Raw genomic sequence first — 26,958 nt, forward strand, 5'->3', positions numbered from 1 at the left:
AGGCACCACCTGTTACCCCTTCCTGCTCCCCCTATTCCCATTGGGCACAAGGATCCCCGGGACCCCTGGCAGGCCCCCACTCCCCACTGCGCACCGGTTCTGGGCTGGGCGCAGGCGATGGCCACAGAGCTGCCCAACCCTCAGGAAGCAGGGGAAGTGCCTATCGGGATAATCATCCAAATCAGCATCTAATCTCCACTGTGAATTTGGGGAGGTGGAGGCAAGAGAGCGTCCTAGAAGAGTGTGTGAAGGAGGGTGTGAAGATACCAGGACCAGAGGAAGCAGAAAGGCGGGTATCATAGGATGATCTAAGGATGGGCCGAAGTGGCTGGAGGAGGGCCTTGGGGCTGGGGTCAAAGAAGGGTGAGGGCGCTGAGGCGCCACACGGGGCTCCAAGCAAGGGGGCGCCGAACGGCGGCTGCCCTGTGCAGGGAGGGCCTGTCTGGCCCCGGAGTGGCAGATCGGCACAGGCAGTGCCAGGACCGGAGGCGAACGAGGCGGGAGAACAGGCCTGGTGGGAGTCATCCTGAGTATCAGTCGGGAGGAGAGATGACCGCGGGATGGTAAGGGCTGGGCCGGCCTCTGCTCCCGCGCTGCAACCCAGGCCCGCCAGGAGGCGCCATTGCCCCGCGAACCCGTGCTCGGTGGCTGTCGGCCACTGAAATCTCGCACTTCGGCCTAGAGAGGCCCCGGAAGAGGCGGGGCAGCGCGCGCAGGGACCGCTTCCGGCCTGAGCTTGGCGGGGGAGGCCAGAGTTGGGGGAGACCGCGGTGGGCGGGGCGTGGGCGCCAGAACTTGGGGAGGCGGGGCTGTGAGGGTACTGTGGTGGGGCCGGGGCCGGGGCAGGGGCAGGAAGGGTTGCGGGGTCCCAGGGCAGGTGCGGGGTCGGGGCGGGAGCCCAAAGGTGGACCGATAAGCACTGGTCTGCGTGGCTGCACTCTGCGCAGCTCTCGGCCCCACTCCTGAGACTCCCAGCCTTTTCTCTTGCGAAATACAGTCCTGAGGTTCGTGGGGAGCTTGGCGCTGGCCGAGACCCAGGGGCAGGGCTAGCGATGGAGAAATGGGATGGAAACTCCAGCAGGGGAGGAGCACAAAGGTGGGGAAGCGGGAATGGGGGCGTCAGGAACCCTCTTAGACTGGTTTTCTTTAAATGAACAATGTCCACATGGAGGCGAGGCCACACCTGTGGGTAAGGCTGAAGGGGGCTCTCCAGCCCAAACCTGCTGGAGGAAATAAGCTCAACGCAGTCACATGTGCCCCCCATTTCCCCAGAGCTCCCTTCTAGGGGACGGGAGCAGCTCAGTCTCCATAGGCTTCACTGCAGAACCCTCATCTCCTGCACTACATGGCGGCCACCTCCTGCCTCCCGCCCTGCTTCCTCTCTTGTCCACAGAAGACACTCCTCATACTAGCTAGAAGGAACTTTAAAGTAGTAGATCATGTCACCCTGCCTTAATACCCTCCAGTAGTTCGTTGCACTTGGAACGAAATTTAAACTCTTCCTGCCCATGCCCCGATGATCTGGCCTCTGTTGACTACCCGCTGGCGCTATTCCACAGCCTGGACTGTGCTGTAACACACCATGCTGGTCCTCACCTCAGGGCCTTTGCACTAGCTGATGGCATCTCTAAAGCTTTTCTCCACGAGCCTGAAGCAGTCCCCAATCAGGCTCAGTTCTCTAACTCCGTCCAGTTGCCTTCAGTTGCAGCATTTGCTCCCTGCAATTAAGCAGAGTAACATCCCATGCTCCCAGGTCTCAGTGACCGGCATCCCTCCCAGGACACATTCTCCTTCTTCTCTCCCCACTCCACTCCCAGCCACAATCTACAGCCTTTTTGGCACCAGGGACTGGTGCTATGAGAATCTAATGCCTGATGGTGGAGCCGAGATCGCTTTGCTAGGTCTGGAGAGCAGCTGCAAATACAGATGATGCTTCACTAGCTCGTGAGCTGCTCACCTCCTGCTATGCGGTCCGGGTTCCTAACAGGCCACGAACCAGTACTGGGCCATGGCCAGGGGCGTTGGGGACCTCTGATCTACAGGAAGCCCCAGAGCCCAAGTGGCTGAGCCTTGGAGGCACCTCGTGGACTGTTTGCTATTGCATCGCCTTCATTAGTGCTGTTTTTGCTCCTTCATTCAATTAAATTCCAGGAAGCAGCGCTAATGAAGGCCTAAGGAGTCGCGGGAGAGGCTCCCAGTCCCAGCCTTTGGACAGCGTGACATAGAGGCGACAACATGAGCCGAGGAGTGGCTCCTGGGGGTAGGGTTGATTATCATTTCCCGGGTCCTCTAAGGAACCTGGGTTTCTCAGGGGAGGTGGCCTTTAGAGACTGTGTATATGGCAGGTTCAGTGGCAAGTTGAGCCATGAACTCTTCAAGGACAAGGAGGAGGGCTCAACTCAGACCTTGGCCCCAAAGCCCTGAGGGTTCCCGGGTCCCCTACCGAGGCACTGGGCAGGTCTCCCCCAGTCATATCAGTGGCACCCTGAGTGCCAAGACAAGTTGGATTTGCAGGGCCAGGCATGAGTCCCTAGCTTTGAGATGCTGGTACCTGCTGCAGGTTCAGACTCACCCCTACTTCAGCGTCCCCTGAGGACGGGAACCCCCTGCCTCTCCGTGATGCCTCATGGCAGCCCTCTGTCACCCCACTGTCCGTCGGGCTCTCACTGTTCTGGCCAGGCTGGCCTCCTTTCCATTCCGGGAGCATCCAGCCCCTTCCTTCCCTAGGCTCTTTGCACTTTCAGTTGCTTCTACCTGTCATTCTTCTCCTGGCTTGTCGCCCAACTGGTCCCTTCTGGACATTCAAGTTCCGCTCCTCGGACTCTTCCCTCCTGCGTACACACCTCCCAGTGGCTCTCAGGTTACCCTGTTGATTTCCTCCCAAACTGTAGGGTTTATTTCTCTCTACTTTGTTTGGCAGGTGCGCTTGGAGGGCAGGGTCCCAGCCACCTCTGTCATCTTAGGGCTCTCGGCACAATAGATTCACAGTAAACTAGTTGAAGAGATGACTCCTCCTCCCCCTGTGTCAGGTAAAGCTTCCTAGCCCACCCAGAAACTTCTGGCAAGGAGTGCTGGGGCCTGAGTTCTCAGGCCAAAGCCAATTGTCTCTGAAGGAGATGGATTGCCAGGAAGAGAGACCCTGGACCCCAAAGTCTCCCAGGCTTAAGACTGTTCCTCTGAGTGGGAGAGAAGCCTGGGAAGAGAGGTTTGAAGGAAGGGATAGAAGGCAGGGTAGCTGACTCCAATCTCAGAATTGCTGCTGGGCCAAGAAGCAGGAAGGGGGAGGTGCAGGGGATGTACCAGCAGGCGGAGCCTGGCTCAGGGCTGCAGGGAGGGGCCAGCTCTAGCCACTGAGATCTACAAGCTGGAGCTGCTGAGGCCCTGTCTGCAGGGCTGTCATTTGGTGGTCACGAGGCCTTGCCAGAACTCACTGCCACCTGGGAGCCATGGAGGTGGGGTGGTCAGTATCCTGGACTCTGGGGATCCCTGTGGGCTGCTGCCTGTTCCTGGACTGTGAGTGGGGCAGACACACCCACCCTGAAACTGCCTTTAGGGAAGTGCCAGGCAGCTTCCCCTTCCTGGAGCCTGTAGGCTGGGGCGTCACAGCCCACTGAGGGGGTCTCTGTTCCTCACCCTGCTTAGCCTAGTGCGAGATAGGAACTCGGGACAAGCTGGACCTACTCTGTGGCCTGTGGTGAGCCCCAAGGCTATTCTAGCTATCCGGGTAAGCTCGCAGCTGCCACTTCTCCATTCCAACTGAAGTACTACCCTCAGTTCTGCTGGATGTCATTTCACTGTCCTCTGTGGTCTAGTCCAGGTGACACTGGGCTGGCGTGCACAAGGACAGATCATACCTCCTTTGGTGTCCATGAGGCCCTGGCTAGGCAGCTACTCCCTGCCCCTAAAACATCTTTCAAAAGGACTCCTGGGTTCTCCAGTATGAAGGAAGCAAGTGCCTGTGTGTCCCTCACTGGATGACCGTGGATGAGTCCTGGCCAGCTGCAAAGCAAGGGGTTCCTCCAGATCTGACCCTTGGTTTTCTCCCTGGCCCTTTCCCAAAGCCACCCTGCCAGTGCCACCTCCCTCGTTCCCTCTTCCTGGGACAGTCTCCTCTCCCTCTAGCACGCCCCACATCACCTCCGCCGAGGAGGCTCCCTGACTTCAGTTTCTCCCTTCTCTGCACACAACCATGGCAAATATTTTTACAGCGTCAGCAGAATTAGTTATTTATACCTCTCCCAGCTCCAGGATAGGGGACCGTTAGGAGGGCAGGGTAGGGGTTGTGTGATTCATTAATTTAATTGGACAAATATTTACCTGCCACCCTCAAAGATTATGCTGCCAAGGGTCTGGGATCAGAAACCTAGGTGGGAAAGACTCACCATCAAGATACCGGGATCCGACTGGGGATGGGGAAGCCTCAGGACCCTGGGAATCAGAGAGGCCCAGCTCACAGCCAGGCAGGGAAAGATGGAGAGGAGGAACGAGTGGGGAAGGGGCTCAGGAAGGAAGAGAGAGGGGATGGGGAGAGCAGAGCAAGTCAGAATGCTGGGGTGCTGGGGTGATGCAAGTGGAGGGAGACGAGGAGAACCTTGGTCAGAGGCCACCCACACACGGCCTCGCAGAAATCACTATTGTAACAACTCACCCCACTGAAGGCCACACGCATTCTGAACATTTGACCTGCGTTTCCTCCTTTGTCCTGACCTCAGCCAGTGTGGTGGGTAGATAGTATGTTAGGCCCATTTTACAGATAAGAAAACTGAGGCACAGGGTGTTCCTGGTACTTGTCCAAAGTAATATGCAGCTGGCGAGTTTGCGGACTGCTCCCCAGAGTCCTTGCTGTCCACATCCACTCCACCACCTCTGTCTCCTGCACAGTCCAAAGCAGTGTGTGTGGGCTTTATCCTCAGGGCACTGGGGAGCCACAGAAGGTTTGTTAGCAAGAGAGTGATGATTTCTATCAGCAGGATCCCTTCCACCCCGGCTGCCATGTAGAGGATGGATTGTAGGAGAAACAGCGGAGTCAGGGAGGAGGCTGAGGCCTAGAATAAGAGACTATGGGGACAGAACAGGGACACTTTTGAGGGGAGTTGAGGAGGGGAAGAAGCTAACAGGATGCAGGGGGGCGGGGTCATGGCTCTGGCTGGTGAGAGGCCACAGAGTGGGAGCCCAGGAGTGGGAGCGGGGGTGTCCCAAGTGTCTGGGGGAGGCTTCAGAGTAGTGGTGGACACAGGGTTAGCGGTCATCGGAGAAGCTGGGCTGGAGATTGCTGTGTGGGGTTCTGAGCCACTGGAGTAGGAGGTATGTGACTGGAGTAGCAAGCAGAGGCCTGGCCATAGCCCTGGGGACCCCCATGGAGATGGAGAGGGAGCAGCAGGAGGGGTGGAAGCAGGGGTTGCTGGACTTGATAGGAAGAACACATAACTGGAAGGGGAGGCTAACTGGTGCAAAGATCACAGGACCTGGCCTGGGGCTGGGGAGGACCATGCCTCCCAGTGGCCCCATCCCGCCTCACCTCCATTGTTGAGGTCTGTGTCTGCCCATCTCTGGTGAGCCTGGCCTCTAAGGGGCTGACAGCTTCTCCCTGTTGCCCAGCAACTGCAAGAGCTGTTGGCTGTTGCTAGGAGCAGGCTGGGGAGGCCTGAGGAGGGAGGATCGCTCTCAAGCACAGGGTGGAGCTGGTGGGGGAAGAGGCGAGTCTATTCACGGACAGGCTATGTTCTTGGCGGTGTGTGCCCATTTTCATAGTGTTCTGTGGATTAGAGGCATGTATAGAGCATATCTCTGAGTGTCTGTGTCCCTGGATGGGCATGATGTGTTTTCACCATGTCTGCTGCATGCTTGTGGCAGTGCCTGCCTGAGCTTTGGCTCCAGGAAGGAGGGAGCCCAGGGGGGACTGTTGGAGGACTTACAGGCCAGTGGCTTCTCAACAAGGGAGCCATTCAGATGGGGATACACAGACCATCCAGGGAGAGCAGACGGCCTGAGGACTGGGGGCTGAAACAAGATGTGTGTGGGTAGTGTGGGGTGAGGGAGAGGGGAATCTGCTGAGGAGGGGGCTGTGGGTGGCCAAGCATTGGCGACCAGCATTGGTGGCCAGCTCCCCTCCTGACTTTGTGAACCTTCCTCGTCTTTGGGCTGGGGCTTCCCTGGTTGTTCCACTAGAAACGCGGCTGCCTCTACCCCACCTTTGTCCAGTCATAGGGTTGCAGCCACTGTCTAGTAGGGACAGGCCATAAGATCATGGACACTTAAGTTTCCAGAAGTCAGTTGGCACCTCTCTCCCTCTTCTCCTCCCTTGGATCCTGGTTGCGTCCCAGGATGGCTACCCGCCTCCTAGAAATTCAGAGAAGGGCGGATAAGTCTTTGATGACTAGAAAAGTCTCCCCAGCAAAGGTGTACAGGTGGCAATAGACTTTTTAAAAAATCCAACCCAGAAAGACAAGGGGCCAAACCCTCCTTAGGACAGAGAAAACCGCAGTCTAGAGAGGCTATAGGCTCTGTAGATCCCGAAACAAGTTTATTGGGTCCATTAAGTTTAACAAGTGACGAGGACACGCCTCCTCCACCTTTGAGGGTTGATTCCTGCTCTGCCCGCGAGGTGCACCGGATCCCCACCCTCGGGCTACGAGATCCTCCCGCCCCCGCCGTCGGGCCGCCGAGCCCCAGGCGCTCCACGCCCAATCGGAACCCTGCACCGCCCGCAGCCCGACCGGAGTCCAATCCCTCTGGGCTTGGCTCTACCCCTACGGCTCTCCCTCGGCCTGGCTCCGCCTCCAGCCCCGGCCCGAGCCTGGGCTGTGCTTAACTGCTCCTTCGCTCCGCCCTCAGGCCAATCACCGGCCCCGGATCTCCTATGGCCCCGCCTCCGGATCCGCCCCGGCCCAGTCCCGGGCCTGGCTCGCTCCGTCCCCTCCCCCGTCCCGCCCCGCCGTCCGTGCGCGGAGCCCTGAAAGGCGCCGCCCGCAGAAGCTCGGAACTGCGGACCCGAGAGCTACCCGCAGAGTGCCGGCGGCGGGAGCGTAGTGGGTCGCGCGGGGCCGAGCCGGGCCGGGGGCCGTGTGGGGGCGCCGGGCGGCGGCCGGGCCGGCGGACGGCAGGATGGGCTGCACCGTGAGCGCCGAAGACAAGGCGGCGGCCGAGCGCTCCAAGATGATCGACAAGAACCTGCGAGAAGACGGAGAGAAGGCGGCGCGGGAGGTGAAGTTGCTGCTGTTGGGTGAGGCCGCGCCCTGCGCTGAGACCCCCGATTCCCGGCCCGAGACCCCTAACAGGACTTTGACCTCCAGGCTAGGGCTTTGGAACTCCCAGACTCGGGCTGGACTCCCGCAGCTGGACTTGAACCCACAGACCCGGCCTGGCCACGACACTCAAATAATGGTTCAAAACTCTGGATTGGCCTAGACCTGCGATCCGTAGCCCAGATTCTAGATCAGACCCTCAGTTCATCCCAAACCCCCAAACCCAACCACCAGTGCCCCAATATAAACTGCCCAGAACCCCGTTAGACCGTCCACCTTGCCGACCAGCCTCACAGACCCTCGGAGTCCCTGCCTTGTCCTTCCAGCCTTCTCTAGACTGTACCCAAATCCCCAGAACCCCACTCGGCTGCCACCCTGGGGACCACCTGTTCCCCCTCACCTGCTCCCCCTACTCCCATTGGGCATGAGGATCCCCAGAGCCCCTGCCAGGCCCCCACTCCCTCCTTCCTTCTGTGTCTCATCTCTACAAGCAATCTTATCTCTCCACCTAAAATTCCTCTGACCCAAAGGACCTTCTCAAGTAAGAAACCAAGACTGTTCATGAGTCTCTCTCCGCCAGGGACCTCAACCTTAGAGACTCCCTCGTTCCTGTACTCTGACGCACCAGGTCCCCCTCTGCAGGCATCACTTCTCAAACCCGCTGCTCCCCCTCCCGCAGGTCCTCTCCCACACTCCGGCCTTCCCCAGAGTCCCCCACCCTCCTGCACGGTCGGGCCCTGCTGGGAGGAGGGAGCCCCCACCCCCAGGTGGCTGGACTGGAGGCTCTACTGGTCCCTCTGGGTGAGGGACCAGGCCTCGGCTTCTCGGGGAGATACCTCTGGCCATCCCTTTCCCAGTTTCTAAGCCTTTCTGGGCTGGTAAGGGGGAGGTCTGGGCAGTAGGAGAGAGTGTGGAGGAGTTTGGGTTGTGGCGCCTCCAAGGCCAGGGAAGATGGTGGCTGCTTGAGGGGTGGGGGGAAGTGGAAGTGGTGAGACAGCCAGCCGACATGTTGCTGCCCTGGCAGGCGGTTTGAAATCTGCTGGTGGGTGCCGGGCTTTCCGCAGCCCCCTGGGCCGAAAGGCCTGGGACGTGGCCTCTGAGAGTGTGTGGGCCTCGGATCTTGAGGCCCTACGAGGGATGTGTTGGACCAGCTGGATGAGGAGTTGGGGGGCCAGGTGGGGGTGGGCATCTGAGGTGGACTTTTGCAAAGACTGTGGGCCCTGTAGTTGTCCGCATCCAGCTTCCCACCGGGAGCAGGTGTGCCCTGTGGCAGCCCGATTTGGGAGAGGTTTCAGGGTTGGAAGGAGGGAGGTCCCTACAGCAGCATTGGAGGCTGGACGGTGTATGGGGGGTGTGGCTCCTCAACCCTAGAGCTGCTGTGGGGTCCGCAGGCTGTGAAAAGTGGGGTTTTTCACGCTGGGCGAGTGGCCGGGAGACAGTGTGTCTCCGGTCATTCGCTCATCTGTTGACTATCCCTGGGGGCCTGGCCTCGGGGGCACAGCCCCGAGGTTTCAAAATGGCATCCGTTCCGCTGCCGCTGCGGGAGGAAGAGAAGGGGCGGGAAGGGGCGGCGGCCCAGCCTCCTGGGCTGTTTTGCGTTGGGCGCTTGCCTCTTCCTGTCTCCGAGCTCCGAGTGCGGCCGCGGCAGTGAGTGGGTGTCGCCGCGGTGGAATGCCCGTCACTGCTGCCCGCCGGGCCTGGGAAGGGTGCTTCCTGTGCTGCTGCTCCCCGGTGTCTGGCCAGGGACCTCTAGCCAGCCCCCTCCCAGGCTGGTCACAGTTATTGTGGTGGCTGAGATGTGGAACTGAGCCGTGGGTCTGGGGAGACACAGGGCTTCTGGGCTGTTCTGTGTCTAGACCCTACCCCAACGGTCTTGCTCCTAGGAGCCCAGATCAGGTTTTGGGCCTGGCAACCCCTCCCACACGGGGCTGGCACAACCAGGGGTGCAGGGTCCCCAGCATTTTCTAGGCTGGGGAATCCATCTCAGCATCCTGCCCCTCTGACTTCGCTTTGTCCGTAAATTGGGCTTCACAGTTTGGGGTCAGAGGTGTGCCTGGGCCCATGGTGGGGAGAGTAGGGGACTCATGGAGATTTCTGTGAGTGTGGGATGGGTGCTAAGGCCCTGCAGAGGGTGCACTGCCAGGGGTCTGGGAGACCAAGTTCTGCCGGAAATTGAAGACCCAATCTGCCATGGCTGCCTGGGGAAGGGTCCTGGCTGGCCATCCCTTTCCAGTCCAGGTACAAGGAGGTGATTGGAGCCCAGCTGGGCAGCTTCAGCGTGCTGGGCACCTGTCCCACATAGCGGGAAGGACTGTCCAGGCAACGGGACTCACACTGGGCAATTGCCAGCCTTTCTTCCCAGCCAGAACCACGCCTGCTGCCCCACCCGCATACTGGCTCCTTCCAGTCCTGGGTAGTCCTGCCAGCGGGCAGGCACATCACTGTCACCCAGGCGGACGCAGTTGTGGTACACACTGTGAGAGAGGGTTGTTCCTGGCAGCTTGGTAGGCGGAGCAGAGTTGCCGAGATCAGCCCTGTTGCAGGGAGAGCCCCCATCCCCACGGGCGATCCCCAGGCGGAATCTGAGCCCTCGGGCTGGGCACTTAGGGGAAAGGAAGCCAGAGTTTGTGTCTGGGGCTGTCTGGCTAGGATAGGCTTGTGTGGGCAGCCTAGAGAGAAAGGAGAAACAGTGGCCATCGTCGGCTCCTCGGAGCCTCCGGGTATAACTGCAGGACTTCTCTCTCGCCCCGGCCCTCGGCATCTGTTCCTTTCACTTGGTGCGCTGTCCCCATTTCCATCTAACTCGCTCCTACTTGATTGTTCTCAAGGCTCTGCTCAGGGATCACTACCCAGGATCCTTCCTCGACAGCCCCGCTTCACCAAGGCTGGGGAAGCACCTCCTCCGGCTCCTGGTGCTTCCATCATTGGAGCATGGTATTTGCTATGGGTCACAGCTTCCCTCCCTTGAGACTACAGAGCCAGGACTGTGTCCTGTTCGTTTCTGAGTCTCCCATGCCAAGCATGGAGCCTGGCACCTGTTGGACGCTTACCCATTTGTCGAATGGAAGAAGTGCTGCTGGTCTGAACTTGGTCTTGGGGGTGGGTAGATGGAGGAAGGAGTAAGACAGTGGTCTCTGGGAGGTGACAAGGGCTCCATGTGGGGCCAATGGCCAGAACTGGGGCGGATAGTGGAAGAAAAGTTCTTTAGCCTCTTTTCCTCCTGGTCTCACCACAGGCTCTACTGGCCCCTCAGGGACAGCCCTTTCCCTGCCGTGTGCAGAACTCTTGAGGACCAGTCTACAGCTTGTCACAGGGCACGACACACAGTATGGGCTCCAGCTGTTCCTGGGGGAGAGTGGCTTGACAATCCTCCTTTCAGCTCAGGCTGTTTGGGGACTATTGCAGGCCTGTCTAGCTCTTGGGGCTGGGGCCGTCCTGCAGCCCAGGTGCTCAGACCAGAGCAGACCGGAGCAGGATTCCTGGCCTTGCCTGCACAGCCTGCACACACAAAGGCTCAATTAGTTTTACCAAAAGAAAAAGAAAGGTGTTTTGTGGCCTTTGTCCTGTCTGTCTCTCGCAAAGGGTCTGGCACACTGTGGGTGCCTATTAAGTGTGTATGGGAAGAACGAAGCTATTGAGCACATCCGTGAACAGGGAGGGAACTTGGTCTAACTGGAGATAGTGAGAAGGCCTGGGATCCCGGCCGGCTCGGTAGCAGGGGAGGGTGCTTCCTGGGGAAGAGGGCCTCTGGGTGGCCTTGAAAAATGAGCAGCATTCGCTAGGGCTGGGCATTGGGGGCAGAGGGACCAATTCACCAAGGGCACTGAGGGAGGAAGGCCTGGCCTAGGTCCCTAAGCCCTTGGGCAGGTGTTTCGTAGCCTCGGGGAGGAGGGCTTACCTTCCTTAGATCAGCTCTTGAGGTCACCAGACCTAGGTTCAAATCCCATTCCCACCTAGTGCACTGGCTGAGAAACCTAGTGACAGGTAAATCCTGGTAGGCACCCTGATCTCCATCCAGAACCCGAGGCCTGGGGTGCCTGCCTGCAGCCACAGGTGTTTGGGGACAGTACATCAGAGCCTAGAGGTGTGAAAATGAGTGAGGGACCCTCTGCTGACTCCTACAGAACCAAGAGTTTGGTAGGAAGGGATCTCCCTGTCCTAGAGCCTTCCTGGCCCCAGTATGGAGGCCCCGGGGAACCCCCTTTCTTGTCCTCAGGCAGCTGTTCACAGCAAGTGGGGAGACAAGGCATGTAAACAATTGGCGCCAGCTGGAGTGACAGACAGTCCTGGGGACCTTAAGCCCAACCTCTGGGGGCTGGGCAGGGCTGAGCAACCTTCCAGGGGATCTGGGTACCCAGGCCCGCCTCTAGACCCCTTCCCCCTTTTTCTCCAGCTTTCCCCATCTCGGCTGGAGCTCATTAACATTTGAATGGGAGGCGGGGCAGCCTGGGCCTCCCAGTCTCTTCTTCCCACCCCTCCCCCAGGCCGGGCGAGGCTTTGTCTTCCTGAGCGGGCAATGCAGGAGCTTCCGTACCAGAGAGTGAGCAGGGGTCTAAGTCATTTCTGACCCCTCCTGCCTGCGTCCTGTCCAGTCCCGCTGGGCTCAGCCCACGCCCACAACCCCAGTGTTGCTACAGGCAACCTGAGAGGTCACAGGTCCAGAGTAGGCGTGAGACCCGGTCCTTCAGGAATGCCCTCAAACTAGGAGACTGGGTGAATCAGGGTGGCTTTGCAAAGGACGTGGTGCTGGAGCTCCGCTGTGGGGGTCTCAGGAGGGTGGGGGTACAAAACCTAGGCGGAGGGCCAAGCAGTGGTAAGGACACAGAGAGGCCGTCGTGGCTGGAGGCAGAAGTCGGCAGCTGGGGAGCATAGTGCCCGCCCATGCCAGGCCAAGGCAGCCTCCAGCCACCCACTGTGCCTGAGTCAGAGCCTAGGCTGCCAGGTGGGGGCTGGCACGATCAGGGGCCCCTTGGGACCTGGGCAGCCTGTCAGGGGTTGGCCCTGGGCTGGCCTGAGCTACAGTCACTGGGTGGCATTATTGGTATCCTAGGCCTGAAAACGTTGCCCAGCAAGTGACACCGGGTAGTGCTGGAAGCGGGGGTCCCAATGAGGTCTCTAGGCCTCCGGCACTGTAGAGGCTGGGATTTGAGGTGACTTGAGCCACAGGCAGGCACACTGGTCCTGTACACCTTGCCCTTAATATCTGTCCCTGGCTGTGTGTCTCTTGGTCTTTGTCTCTAAAAGCCACCCATTCTTTTGGTAGGAACAGGATGGAGAAAGCTTTGTCCACATAATCTCTTAGCCACGGAGGGACCGTGGCCTCACCCCACCATACCCTTTGGTGCTGTGGGGGAGGCAGGACTGGACAGATGGGGACAGGACCGTGGCCATGCTCTGTCCCATCTTCCCAATAGCTCGGGGTGGGACTTGACCTAGGAGTTCAGTGACGGGGATGGAGCAACAGGTTCTGGCTGGGCCACAGCTCATGGGCCCCATCTAGGGATACCTAGCAAGGTGCCTTGGGGAGGCAGAGGACTAGACCCTTTGATGGTGGCCCTGGTACCTGATGCTCTGAGGCAGCCCCTCCCTCAGCCACAAGTACAGGGTGGGTCCCTCTCTGCCTGCCCCACCCATCCCTACTACCCTGAATCTTTTGTTCATACTAAACCCAACCCACCCTCACCCTCACCCCCAGTGCTGCTTCTTGGGGCTGTGGCCATCTTGGTGGTCTGGGAGGAATAATCTCCCTGGAATAACCAGCCGCTTGCTGGGCACTTTCGCATGTACATCCAAGGCTTGGCAGTGAGTTCCAGGCCAGTGCAAGCCAAAGCCTAAAGTGGGTAGCGTAAGAAGGTAGCCTTATGGCTTGGTGGGTTCCAGGGTGTCAAGGCTCCTACAGCCTCAAAATATGCAAAGGAGATGTCGATGGCAGCACCTACTGTGCTTGGGGCAGGAAGAGGGGCAGCGGAGTCTGCATGGCAGGGCTGGGCCTCTTGGGGAAGCGGTGTCCACACCAGAGGAAAAGGAGGAAGCAGCTGGAGGAGGAGGAGCCCAAATGAGGAAGAGGCCAGAGGGCCGCTAGTCCTTTGTACTGGGTGTGGGGGGTGAGCCCTGTCAACCCGGGTATCTAGAAGGTGAGCCCCACCTGCGCAGGCTCATCTGCATGCTCCCCTGGACTGCCCTACAGATCATTGCTGGATCGGAGTCAGTTCAGGCATCTCCATCCCTTGGCCTGCCCCAGCATCCCCTGGGCCCAGGATCCCAGGGAAGGTGGCGCCTCTGAGAAGGATTCCAGGCCCCTCCTTTGACCACAGGAAGTGGTGGCTGGGAGAGGGACGCCGACTGGAGAGCTAGCAGGAAAGCAGAGGGCTGCTCTTAGGTTCCCGAGCGGCCATTGCCCTCCAAAACCGGAAGGCCGGCTGCAGGCCGAGATGAATGCCCGGAAATGGAGCAGCAGCCCCGGGATTAGCTCACTCTGGGTTTCCCCTGCCTAGGGGTAGACAGAGGAGTCCTTGGTCCAGCCTGAGGATCCCCCCCCCCATCTACTACCCACTGGGCCTGGAGGTGCCTTCCCATGGCCTCTGGGGATAACAGCAGCTGTCTCTGATGGAGCCTTGACTCTGTGTGGGGCTAGACTCTTCCTGGGCTTATTTAACCCTATGAGCCTGGGACTGACGTTACACCCATTTCACTGATGAGGAAACCGAGGCTCGGGGACATGACATGACAAACCCAATCAGTGCAGATACCAACATATGACCCGGGTAGTGGTTCTGACCACCTGCCCCCAACTGCCGTGGCCAGGCAGGAGGACAGACAGGCGCCATGGTGCGTGTGTATCCGTGTGCCCGGGCACCTGTCTCCACTGGCCTCCATTCCTCTTTTAGGTATTGAAAGGGGACTGTCTGCCCTGGTGGGCAGGACCCACGACTACAGGAATCTTTTTTCCTGCTCAAAGTCAGAAATCTGCGACGTGGCCGCAAGCAACCTCGTCCTCATACAGCTGCCCCCATTTTTGCTTCGTAGCCCATGTCCCTCGTGGTCATACTCAGCCCATCGCCAGGCAGCCTGGCACTTCGCTTTGCCCCTAACATGATGCGTGTTCCTCCCACAACCACCAGACTCGAGGACTGAGCCCAGGCCCAGGGGTTGTCACAGTCCAGGGTGGGGGCTCCTGAGCTTGGTCCAAAGACTAGGGGTCGTCCAGAGGTGAAGGAAGGGTGTTCCTGCCGCGGGCTTCCGCTGTGAACGCAGGCCATGGTGGAACTGTGTGGCGGCTGAATGTGTCTGCAGTGTGGGCTGACATAGCATGACAGGTGCCGAGGCTGGTCCTCATGCCCCTTGGCCTCCGAATCCGAGTTTTGTGGCCTTCCCCTCCCCAGGGAGGTTCCCAGAGGTTCTGCTTGGCTCCTGTGTGACCTGGGGCCTGTCCAGCATCTTCTGGCTGCTGCAGAGTGTGAGACCTATGTCCTGAGGGGCCAGCAACGAACAGGTCTCAGGGCCTCCTCTCTTCCAGGCTGGCCTTCCTTGCTCAGTGCCTCAGTTTCCCCCTGTATAGTGGGCAGGGTCCCACTGATGGAGACCCAGCTCTGCCCCCAGAAAGCCCTCTCCCTGTCTGGTGGCCCTTGCTCAGAGAGCATTGACTGGACAGCAGGAGGCCAAGCCCTGGTTCTTAGTGCTTCTCTGATGGGCATCACGAACCCCTGGAAGCCGCTGGAGGCGACTCAGGTGTGGCAGGGCCTGGTGGGAGGGAGGTTCCGGGTTCGTTGGGGCACCCAGGAGAAGGCAAGGCCACATAATGTGGACGGGGGTGTCCCAGGGCCCATCCACGACCCCCACGGTGCCAGCCTTGCTTGAGCCTCCTTGGAGGGAGGGAGTGAGGGGGCCCAAGAGGACCACCTGGAGGAAGGAAGAGCCGCCAGGGGCGGGGCTCGGGCGCCTTTGTGTGGCGGGCCCTCTTCCCCTCCCTCCCGTTCCCATTGTTCCCCGGGTGCAGTGTCTCTGCCGGCCCAGAGCTTCCCAGGCTCGGGAGGGGGCGATGGGTGAGGGTCCAGGCCCCTCCCCCAGCTGCCCTAGCTGACGCTGCTTTTCAGAAACAAATGCTCCCCAGCACTGCCCAGCCCCCACTGCCTCTGCCGGGTTTCTGGCTGCTGTGCTCCCTCTGGTGGCGGTGAGGCTGGGGGCCCGGAACGACGGGGCCGGGCTGGAGACGTGGCACCTTCCCGGGATGGGAGTGGGAGGTGGTGCCCGGGCTGCCTTTGGGGTGGGCTGCACCCCTGCCTTCCTCCCTGTGCCCCACCGGGGTAGGCCTGAGGGCTGTGGCAGTGGGGGCGGGCCTGGTGCTGTGGGTTTGAGCTGGGCTGCTGCCCAAGTCTCTCCTGTGGTCACAGCCACTGCTGCTTATGAGAATCTCTGCCCTCAGGCCTGCCACGTCAGCTGGCTGCTCTCCGTCCCCCCGCGTGTTCCAGGGGAGCCCACCAGCTCAGGAGCCTCTGCAGGGAGGCCTCTTCCCCAGCCTGAGTGCAGGCAGGCGGTGAGCAGTGCCTGCCGTAGGGCTCCGGGGCAGGAAGGAGGCCACAGCTGGGTACGAGTGCTGGGTGGCGTGGAAGGGAAGTGACGAACTCAAAGCAAAAAGCCAGCAGAGGAGTCCGTGGCTCTGACTCCAGTCCCAGGTTGCACAAGTCCCGGCAGGGAGCTACCGCTGCTGAGTCAGCCAGTCAGCCACTGGTCATCGCCCTCCCCTGCTCTTTGTCTGAAAGCCTCAGAAACTCTCCTTAAAATGCGATGGCCCCAGCGGGCCTCTCTGCAGGTTGTGGTTGCTGTGGCTTCAGGAAACGAGAGGTCTGGGGAAATCTGTAATCCTCCAAAGAGTAGAAAAATCGCGTTAATAACTTTTATCTCAATGCCCACGGTGTGCCCGGCACTGTGAGAAGAGCTTTGTGCTTAACCCTCACCCCTCTCCTAGGGGGAGGTAAGGGAGGTACCAAGAATGGGCAGGAAGGTCTCAGGAGCTCTTGGAGGTCTCAGGAAGGACCAGTGTGGGCACCAGCGTTGTGGCAGGTCTGGACATCCCTCTGGGAGAGGATCTGAAAGTGGGAGATGGGCTGGCTGGCCACTCGAGGCTTGGCGGCCTCTGTGGAGGGGAAACCGAGGCCAAAGAGGGTGGCAGCCTGCCAGGGCCTCCCAGCAGGGCAGAGTCTCGTGTCGGACACAGAGAGTGCAAGGGGGACAGGCAGCAGTAATCCGAAGGCCGGAGCTTGGGATCAAGCAACTGGACCGCTGACCACATGTCTGCTGCAGAGGCCTGCTGGCCTTGCTTAGGCAGGTGGCATGGGACTGTCTCCCTTCCCCCATCTGTTCCCTCCTCCGCTGGGGCCCAGCGCCCCCAGAGTGGAAGCAGATATTCTAACGCGGAGCAGCCCTCTGCTGTCACCCAACACGTCAAGGCAGTTACCACCCCGGGGGCCCAGCAGCTTCGTCCCGGGGCAGGGGCTGCACAGGTTTCTTTGGTGGGAAGAGGTCCACCCCAGTGGGAACACTGTGGCCACCCCAGGGAGTCTCTTTGGGCCCCTGTGGTCTCACTCAGCTAGAGATGGAGTGCCTGGCGGGGCCCTCTGTGGGCGGGAGACTCCTGCCGCCTTCTGTTGGCTGAGTTTTTCCACCCAGCATCTTTGCAGCAATCTGGAGCCAGCTGGTGAAGCCCCCTCCTGCGGGGGAGGTGCAGGGCTGGGTGACGGACTGGGTGTCCAGGGTCAGCAGGGTACAAGCAGACTGCACGCCGAGTATCAGCGTATCTGACGGGGAGCACTGCAGGCCCCGATGGGAAAGGGGCCCGCTGGGGGGCAGGCAGTGAGGCTGCTACGCCACAGCTCCCAGGGTGCCCTGCTGGTGGGCCACCCGAGAACCAGGGTCCTCGTCCCACCCATTTCACCCGGGTGTCATGCTGTGATCCCACCAACCTCTGCCCTCGGCCTCCTGCTCTGCTGTAGCTGCTCCTGGGCCATGACCCCGACTCTGTCCTGATGTTCCCCACTGCTTCCTGCTTGGCCGCCAGTACCACACCCTTGTCCTACCACTCCTTCCTGCTGAGTCCAGGGATGGGGGCTCTGTGACCTTGGTTCATCCACCTGTCAAATGGGAGTCTTTCTACAGTGACCCCTGCTCGGGGCAGAGAATGTTCTATTGACTCTTAGAATGTGAGAGCAAGAGAGACCGAGGCTCTAAGGGGACAGGGAAGTGGACCCTCAGCTGACCGCAGCGGAGCAGGCGTCCTGGCTCCAGCCAGGCTTACCCAGATGCCCCCTGCCTTGGTGTCTGCCAGGTCTGCCTCTGCTAGGAAAATCAGATGCAAAGCGACTTTGCGGTGTCATCCCCATCACTGGGCGAGGTCACTGCCCTGCCCACACCACTTACCAAGAGAGTGGTCCCAGGGCCAGACAGGGAAACTGGTGCTCAGGTGGACAGGGGTTCCAGAGTTACAGAAGAGGGGACAAGCCTGACCCTAACCTCAGGTCCTTGTCCCCGGATAGCTATCAGTGAGCCTCGGTTCACCTGGCAGGAGATGCGTGATTGATCTGACCTATCACTTCACATCCGCGGCCTCCACGGCCTCACTGGCCCCCAGTCCTGGCTGAGACTCCATGGCTCTCGGCTCTTCTGCTCCAGGATGTGCTCCCTCCCGCTCTGTGGCAGCAGGTGCCTGGGAGGAAAGGACAGCCAGGCAGTCACCTGGCCCTTGTGGCTAGCAGACCAATCCCGCCGTCGCTGTCCCATGGGTATTTGGGGCCCTGGGGAACGGGCATCACTGTCGGGCTGTTCTAGGCTCTCTCCACACGTCCCCTACTCAGCGGGTGGGAAGTGTCAGTGTGCAGGGTCCTGGCTGCTCACTGCCACGCCCAGTGAAGTGAGAGCGGTGCTGCCACCTGACTGGAGCCCACGCCCAGGGGAGTACACTGGCACGGTGCCTCTGGCGTCCAGGGGCAGAACAGATAGAGGGGCTCACCTCCCCACCTCCGCCCCAGCCTGCACCTTTGTGCCACTCCCAGTGCTCCCCTATCCTGGGAAGCAGGCCTGGGACAGTCAGAAGCCATGATTCCAGGCAGCTGGTGGCACTTATTAGGCGAACCCAGACCACTCTCCTTAGGGAGGCCACTAGGTTGTGCCCATACGCAGGCCCACCCCTGTGAGCGCCACGGCTGCGCCTCAGTTTCTCCTGCTGTTATGTGGATCTGAGGTGGGGGGTAGGGCAGAGACAGGACGGCCAGGGCCTTGGGGAGCCCTGCTGCTGCTTGGGGGGCACCGCAGAGACTCGGACTAGTGTCCGCCTGGAATGGCAGGTTGCGAACCCAGTGGCTCAGCTGCAGTACAGGGCACTTAATGCAGCTCTAAGAGGAATTGCAGGGCAGGCGAGGTGGGCCACACACAGAGGGGACTGTAACCATGTGACAGCAGGCTCTCTCAGTTCCGTTATTTGTCACGTAGGGTGAGAACAGAACTGCTCCTCAGGTGGCTGTGCGGTTAGGGGATGTGCTCAGCATAGTCGCGTCTGCCGTGGAGTGAGCGCCACTCACAGCCTCACCGTGGTTATTATTGCTTTGTTATTCCTGTTGCCCACGTTAGTTTGTGTGTTCGCCACTTCTTCCTCTGAGGTCGTCTTAACTGACCCTGAGGGATGTGGGGGCCAGGTCCCCAAGTGTGACCTCCCCACTCATCGTGCTGAGCTGCTCAGAGGGACAGACCTGCCACAGTGATCAGAAGGATTGGGACACTGGGACATGGGGCAGATGTGACCAGCAAAGGCCTGGAGGTGGCAAGAGGCAGTTCCAGACAGGTGTGGCTGACGGTGATGGCAGGAGCGGAGGAAACAGTGGGCAAAGGCCAGGAGGGCGAGCTGGGCCCATCCGAAGTGCCTTTGACCTGGAGCTCGGGATAAGGACCCGTGGGGAGAGAGGTGAGGCCCTGCTTCTGCCCCTTCCGTCTCCCAGTCAGGGAGGATGGGTGGCCCTCCTGGTCTTCACACTTCCCCGCACAGACTCCCTGGGGAATGCGGGTTCCTGGGCTGCACCCCTCCAGGTCTGGCTCTGAGTCTCTTGGGAATTTGCTATTTGTAACACCCACCCAGAGCATCTTCCCATAGGCTCTGAGAAGGGCTGGGCAGGCCAGGCATCATGGTCCTGTGTGTTCCCTGCCCTCCCAAATCCTGGCTGCGTGATCTTGGGACCAGACTTGCCTTTCCTGAGCCTCAGCGCCCTCGTCTGTAAAATGGGAGCAGAAAGAGTGTGTGTTTGTGGGGCTGCCATGACATGCTCAGGAGAGTGCCAGCAAATCCCCTGGCACTGGCCAAGGGGAAATACAGGGTGTGGTCTGCCAGGCCAGGGAAGCATCTTGAGTCAGTATGGGGTGTGCGTGTGTGTGCCTGCCTGCATGCATGTCACACTGTGTGTCTCCCAGGTCCTGGTCACCATCTGCTCAGGGGCGGGCTGGGCCTCGGGCCATGTCTGGGAGGCAAGAGTAGGACACCATGCCCATCCCAGGCCCCTAGGCAACAGAGTGAGGCAGAAGTGGGCTGCTGCCCCGCTGGAGTGGGCGGGGCTCCTTCCTGCCAGCTCTGTCCAGGGGCCATGTTGGTGAGCACGGCCAGCGTGGCGAGGCTGCATGTGTGAGAATAACAGGGTGACTCCTGCAGGACTGGCCTCCTGTCTCCAGCCAAAGCCCCTGAACTCAAGCAGGGCAATGGGAGCCACGGTGGGCAGTGGAGATAGTGTGAGGCAAAGGTCTGGGAAGAGTCCACCATGGGGCTCAGGTGGCCCACGTTGCCTTGACTCCTGTGACCCTGCCAGCTGCAGGCCTGGTAGCTCTGCTGCCCACCAGCCCTGACTGCCTCCACCTCATCTTGCAATTGGTGAGGAGGGTGAGTTCTGCCTCTGGGGCTACAGATGGCTGGACCACTAGTTGCTCGTCTGTGTGGCCCGCTCCCTGACTGCCTGCGCCCTCTGTTCCAGGTGCTGGGGAGTCAGGGAAGAGCACCATTGTCAAGCAGATGAAGTAAGTGCCGGGCGTGGGAGGAGCCTCCAAACCTCGATCCCCTCTCTCTTCCCCTGGGCTTGTACTGCCCAGCCCTTCTTAGCCAGGCGTGGGACCTTCTCAGAGTCATCCATCCTCAGGTCCCAGTGGGTCGAGGGCAGTGTTGTCCTCTCTGGAATAGGTCCCTGCAGGCCCCAGCGGCCCTGGGTGGCAAGTGAGGTCCCTATGGCATATGGAGTTTAACCCCTCACCCCTGGCCGCCAGGATCATCCATGAGGATGGCTACTCAGAGGAGGAATGCCGGCAGTACCGGGCGGTCGTCTACAGCAACACCATCCAGTCCATCATGGCCATTGTCAAAGCCATGGGCAATCTGCAGATTGACTTTGCCGACCCCTCCCGTGCGGTATGTGGACTCTCACCCCCACTCCTGCCTACCTCCCAAAAGGCTTTCGGGCAAACCGTGTCCTGGGGAACCCGAGAACACCCCAGCCGAGGCCCCGTTCTGGAGGCCTCCCTGCTCTCAAGGGGTGGGGTGGGGGGTGCGCTTCTACGACTGGCTGACCACACGCTGCTGTGCCCAGGATGACGCCAGGCAGCTATTTGCGCTGTCTTGCACGGCCGAGGAACAGGGCGTGCTCCCTGAGGACCTGTCCGGCGTCATCCGGAGGCTCTGGGCTGACCATGGTGTGCAGACCTGCTTTGGCCGCTCGCGGGAGTACCAGCTCAACGACTCTGCCGCCTAGTGAGTTCCAGGGGCAGGGCCGGGCGGGGTGTGGTCTGGACTACAGGCTGGACCGAGAGCCTGAGAACTCTCAGAAACATACTGTTAGTCTCTATGAAGCTTTTGACCGTCAGTAAAGGCCTTGGTGGGTCTGGGTTCGGGATGGGAGGCCAGGAGGAAGGCCCGGTAGGGTGGCTTGTGGAGTCCCCGCCAGGCCATCTGAGTCTAATCTGTCCTTAGATGCTATCATTCTATATTCGCTGCCACCTACTCTGTGCCAGACCCCGTGCAGGCTTCCGGGACACAGTGATAAGTGGAACGGATAAGTCTGCAAGCAGCGACAACTTAGGGTGTCAGTGTGTGGGAGTCAGGGTGGTCCAGAGGCGGGACTGCCTGGGCTGAGTTCTGAGCATGAGCTGGAGGAAGGGGGAGGGCTTCCAGGCAGGGACACACGTGTAGGCTCCTGGGGTGCTGGCTGTGCTTGAGGTCACGGAGGAAGTTCATGCTGGCAGGGGGTGGGGGTCACGAGGGGAGGAGATCGACTGAGAGGTGACGGATGTGCGAAGAGGAATCAGGGGGGGGAATTAGGGGGTCCCAGGAGTTGCAAAGGCCTAGCCTATAGGGTGATCCCCCAGCTTTCTTCCCTAGGGTACCTGGTGCAGGGTGCTGAGCACCCCGTGGGGAACAGGAAAGACAGATTGGCGGCCAGCGCTGATGGCTGCGGGGCTGTGGGAGACATCCACAGGCTCTGGATGGTGCCCCCCAGATAGGCTGCTGACCCTGTACACTCACCTCCTTCTCCTACCTCTGCTTAAGCCAGTCCCTCCACCTGGAAGCCCTTTCCCACCCCCACTGCCATCCAGCTGTGAGCCTGCCTGGAGCGAGGGCCTCAGGAGCGCGGGTGGGAGGCCGTCTGCCTGGCCATGATTTCCAAGCCCTGCCCTGGTTACATGGACAGTCACTTCCATCCTCCTTGCAGTGGCCCGAACTTCCCTGTGAGCACACGCCCGTCACAGGAGCTGCGCGGTCACTGCCAAGCACTGGGGGGCGGGGGGCCTCGGGGCCTCAGTGTTGCCCCTCCCGGAGGTCGCAGAGGCTCAGCGCCAGCGGAGCTTCTAGATCCTAGGGGCAGGGAGGGGTGAGCTCTGTCAACCATTGCCACCTCAGTGCCTAGGATTCTCAAGGAGGGCAGGCATTGAGCTATCTTCCAGGCCACTTCCCACTCCTCCCTGGTCCCCTTCTTCATTCCCCATTAAGCTCCCACTGGGTGCCCGGTGCTGTTCTGGGTGGGGGTTCAGCATCAAACACGGGCCCTGCTCTCCCGAGCAGGTTTACGCCTTGATAAGATCACTAGGGTGGGGAGTGGATTGGGACGCTACAGGGGACAGAGACTCTCCACCTTTACAGCAGTTCTCCAAGGCTGCCATGGAGCAGTGGGTCCCCGGGGTGAGCCCACCTGTTGAGAAGGAAGAGGCTGGTATGGAACCCGCCATGGGGGCTCCAGACCGGAGGCTCTCGGTAGGGGGCGGAGCATGGTATGCAGATCACAGCACATGCGTCATGGTTCCCCATGGCCCTTCCTGTTATTCTGTTCTGTCTCTGTCTCTGAGGTCATTTACCTCTGGCCCAGCTGCTGGTGGGAGCCAAGGGCTGGCCCCAGGAGGAAGACAGCAGCCCTGGGCAGCAACTCGGAAGCCTGGGCCCAGCCCCCAGGACACAGCAAGGATATTGAGGCAGGCAGCAAGACTGGCCCCAGGACCCAGGGCGGGTGATGATACTAATCAAGGGAGCTGGTAATGAGGAGCTCCTGGGGCTTCCACCAAGCAGGTGTCAATGCCCTCCCCTGAGGAACCCAGATTTTACTGGGTGCTAGGCAAAGAGCCCACTGGGCCAGGCAGCCCCCAACCTGTCCAGCTCCACATCGAGGGGACACGCCAGGCTCCTCTGCAGACGGTGCCATAATTGCTCTGATTCGCATCCGAAATCCCTCACTGAAGAATTAGTTTGCCCCATCCCACCCCGTCTCCTGCAGCTCCACCTCCCTGGATCCTGTCTGAAGCAGGCCTGGCTCAGAGCTGGGTGCTGGGGCTGGGCTGGCCTGCACGGAGCTGCACCTCCTCCCAGAGGCCTAGCCTGCAGGGTGATGCCCCGGCTTCCTTCCCTTCTCTGCGTCCGGAGGCAAGGGCTTCTAGTCCAGATGAATTTAATGCAGGGGTCCCAGTAAGGAGGCCCAGTGCTGGCCCCCACTGACCCCCCACCCCATCCCCAGCTACCTGAATGACCTGGAGCGCATCGCACAGAGTGACTACATCCCCACACAGCAGGACGTGCTACGGACCCGTGTGAAGACCACGGGCATCGTGGAGACACATTTCACCTTCAAGGACCTACACTTCAAGTGAGTGGGCAGAGTGGAAGGGTGAGACCTGCCAGCCTTTGAAGTGACAGAGGGCGGGACCCTTACTCCAGAGCCTGCTTGCTGCTGGCTGTGTTGGGAGGGAGGGACTGGTCCAGGGTCTCCCAGCCTCACTCTGAAGTTTCTCAAGCCTGTGTGGTCACCAGCGGCTCAGCCTCTGCTGACCCTGCCCTGTGTGGCCGCAGCCTTCCCTGCTGACCAGCCCTGGCCCAGGAACAGGGAGGTGGACAAGTGCGGAGGATTCCACGAAGGCAGCTGCCCACTCTGAGCAGGCCCCTGTGCTCGGTTGGCTGACTTGTGAAATAGGGCAGGGTCCCGCTCCCAGAACCCCCTTTTCCAGAGCTGAGGCAGCCCTGTGTTCCACAGGATGTTCGATGTGGGTGGGCAGCGGTCTGAGCGGAAGAAATGGATCCACTGCTTTGAGGGCGTCACAGCCATCATCTTCTGCGTAGCCTTGAGCGCCTATGACCTGGTGCTAGCCGAGGATGAGGAGATGGTGAGAGGCCAAGAGGCCACTGGGGCTGGGGATTGGGGGCCGATGGCTGGTGCTGACGGTGCTGTCCTGCCCCCCAGAACCGCATGCACGAGAGCATGAAGCTGTTTGACAGCATCTGCAACAACAAGTGGTTCACGGACACGTCCATCATCCTCTTCCTCAACAAGAAGGACCTGTTCGAGGAGAAGATCACACACAGTCCCCTGACCATCTGCTTCCCTGAGTACACAGGTGTGGAGACTAGGCCTCTGGGAAGGTGCTGGTGGTGACCAGGTAGCCCGCCGGCGCCCCCTGCTGGACAGAGGGGCAACCGCGGGACTCTTGGTCGGGATGGTGCTGCCGAGGCCTGGGTACTTGCGCCTGCACTCGCTGGGCCCTTCTCAAAACACACTTCATAGCTTGTCCATTCACATACACAGAACCTGCTGGGCGTGTGGGACGGGCCTGCCTGCTGTCTGCGCATCACGGTCCTCACCGTTTTGTCTCTTTGCCTCCCGCAGGGGCTAACAAGTACGACGAGGCAGCCAGCTACATCCAGAGTAAGTTCGAGGACCTGAACAAGCGCAAGGACACCAAGGAGATCTACACGCACTTCACGTGCGCCACCGACACCAAGAACGTGCAGTTCGTGTTTGACGCCGTCACTGACGTCATCATCAAGAACAACCTGAAGGACTGCGGCCTCTTCTGAGGGGCAGCAGGGCCTGGCAGGATGGTGAGCCAGAGGGGGGGCCAGGCAGGGAGCTGGGTAGGAATAAAGTGGGGCCACCGAGCCCAGAGAAGGGATGCGGTTGGGGCTGGGGAAGGTCCAGGTGCGGGTAGGGAAACTTGGTGCCCAGTAGGAGAGCAGAGGACAAGGAGGGGCACAGGGTGGTGAGTCGGGAGGGCCACTCAGTGCAAGGCTCTGAGAAGCTAGCACAGGTAGGGCTGGGCTCTGTTCTGCCCAGTGGTCCAGACAGCAGAATCGCCTGGCCGTGCACTGGGAAAGAACTAGAGGGCTGTCCCCACCTTCCTTGGAGAAGACTCACTTCCTCAGGCCATTGGCCTAGCCTGAAGGAGGCTGGATGACGAGGGGCCCAGCTGCCTGCTACTCAGTGTGACCAGCTCAGTGCTCGTCCCTGATGTTTTTCCCTCGGACCTATCTGAGGGTCCTGGGCTCAGGCTGGCCCCACTGGCCCTGGGGGAGGTGGGAAAGACTCTGCCAGTGCTACAGACTCCCCTCCCCACATAACCCCACAAAAAATACTGGCTCCTGGATGTGTCACTGGTAACGAGTGGTTGAGAAGAAAGGTGAGGGTCATTGTCAAGGGAGGTGGGAGGGAAGCACACGCTGGCTACATCCCAACCCATGCTCTCACTGTCCCCCATCTCCAGGGCCACCGCTGACTGTGCTCCCCCACACCCCTGAGGAAGATGGGGGCCAAGAGGACCACGCTCCCCGCCTGTCCCTCCCCTAGCCGCTTTTCTCCTCTCTGTATTCTTGGCTCCCCCGTCCCCTTCCTCAGCTCCAGAGACTTGGGGGAGGGGTTGCCACAGGCCTCCTTGTTTGAAGCCCTTCCTTGTCGCAGGTGCTGGGAATGGCTGTGGTACCCCCTTCCTGGGCATCTGTTCTGGTTTTAACTATCGTCTTGTTCTGCGTCGGGGGAGGGGAACACATATTGAATCTCCCAAAACCTGTGTCTGGAGGGGCACCCACTTCTCCAGCCTGGGACCCCTGGCTTCACCCAGCACCAGCCCCTGACCCAGCCCAAGTCCAAATGTTTACAGGGAGCCTCCTGCCCACCCCACCCCCTCAGCCGCTTGGAGGCCCCAAAGGAAAAAGCACAAGAAGCGTGAGACGCCACCATTCCTGGAGACCACAGTCCACCTGCTCACTCTCGTAGCTTTTTTAAAAAATGGAAGTAAAGCAAAAAAAAAAAAAAAGAAGAAGAAGAAGAAAAAAGAAAGAAACCTGCAAACCTAGAAAACTTTTTAGAGAAAAACTATTTAAAACTGATCCTGACCAGCACCCACCCAACTCCCTTCCAGTGATTCCGTGCCTTGAGTGTGTCTGCGTGTTTACACCTATCCCTCCGCTGGCTGCCCCTATGCAGGCGGTGGCCCACCCTGCCCGCCACAGAATCGGGTTCCAAGGGCTGTTCCGGACAACTGCCAACGTCACGGAGGGCCCCTGCCCAGTGGCTCCATTAACCTAAATGTAGCTCCTTAGCGCTAACTTAGGAACCACCGCTGCCTGCTGAGGGGCCAAGCCCCTCGAGCCCTCGCCCCAGGCCGGGTCCTTCAGCGTTGAACACTTCCTTGCTTTTTTCACGTTTTATGGAATTGTTCACCTGGTTTGAAATAATAAAATGTAGAAAGAAAAATACCAGAGATTGCACAGCATTCTTCTATCCCAGAGATGTCCCAAGGTGATTGATGGCGGATCTGGACCCGAACCCTCATGGTGGCGGGCCCCCGGGTGCTCAGCTCTCCAAATCAGACTCAGGCCCAGTGCTCAGTGCTTTGGGTTTCCCACTTGGGTGAGGATATACCTGCTTAGGCCCATATGTCTCCGCTCTCCTTCCAGCGCGTCTGCGGTCCTGGGCCTGGGGCAGCCTTCAAACCTTGCTGGAACCGCAGGGGCCAGATCTCTTAAAGAGCTGTTCTAAGGGACTCTTCCATACTGGGAGCAGGAGAGGTGCCTCGTGAGTCTAGTGTAGAAGGAAACTGTGACCGACCCCCCAGGCCCAAGGCGGAGAGACATTGCTTCGGTCACACAGCCAGGTAGACTACAGCTACCTGCACACCCTCCAGTCTCCCAGTCCAACATGTTGCCCAGAACTGAGGCCCCTTGGGCTTGACTTAACAGAAAATTGGGAACAATGTGGGCCTCTGCCCCAGAGGGCGCCCTCCAAGCCCGGTGCGGGGGGTGGGGACAGGCTGGTGCTATACTTCAGTGTGGGAGTAGCCAGGCGGCGTCCTGGAGGACTGCATTGGGACTAGGGCTCAAAGAGTACGAAGGCTTCCAGGAGGCTATTGGGAAGTGCACGCATGTTGATGGATAAGGAAACGCCAG

General features: G+C 60.1%; 2 protein-coding genes across 2 annotated transcripts in view; both read left to right on the forward strand.

Annotated features, from left to right (window-relative positions):
• LOC120581935 (uncharacterized) overlaps nucleotides 1-7,029 on the forward strand; it is an 11,211-nt gene extending 4,182 nt beyond the window's left edge. Inside the window, exons 2-6 of the mRNA XM_039836815.1 lie at nucleotides 3,323-3,513; nucleotides 3,643-3,724; nucleotides 3,921-4,105; nucleotides 5,854-5,917; nucleotides 6,835-7,029. Coding sequence (XP_039692749.1) covers nucleotides 3,323-3,513; nucleotides 3,643-3,724; nucleotides 3,921-4,105; nucleotides 5,854-5,917; nucleotides 6,835-7,029 — 717 coding nt within the window. The remainder of the gene's footprint in view (nucleotides 1-3,322; nucleotides 3,514-3,642; nucleotides 3,725-3,920; nucleotides 4,106-5,853; nucleotides 5,918-6,834) is intronic.
• Nucleotides 6,948-26,268, forward strand: GNAI2 (G protein subunit alpha i2). Its single transcript, XM_039837824.1, has 9 exons — nucleotides 6,948-7,222; nucleotides 20,246-20,288; nucleotides 20,532-20,673; nucleotides 20,852-21,012; nucleotides 23,261-23,389; nucleotides 23,774-23,903; nucleotides 23,981-24,134; nucleotides 24,404-24,618; nucleotides 25,278-26,268. The coding sequence occupies exons 1-8, from the start codon at nucleotides 7,105-7,107 to the stop codon at nucleotides 24,592-24,594; spliced, it is 1,068 nt and encodes a 355-aa protein (XP_039693758.1). The 5' UTR covers nucleotides 6,948-7,104; the 3' UTR covers nucleotides 24,595-24,618; nucleotides 25,278-26,268.
• The last annotated feature ends 690 nt before the right edge of the window (nucleotides 26,269-26,958 follow it).

Source organism: Pteropus medius, unplaced genomic scaffold (genome assembly GCF_902729225.1).
Source record: "Pteropus medius unplaced genomic scaffold, Ma_sr-lr_union100, whole genome shotgun sequence".
Classification (NCBI taxonomy): Eukaryota; Metazoa; Chordata; class Mammalia; order Chiroptera; family Pteropodidae; genus Pteropus; species Pteropus medius.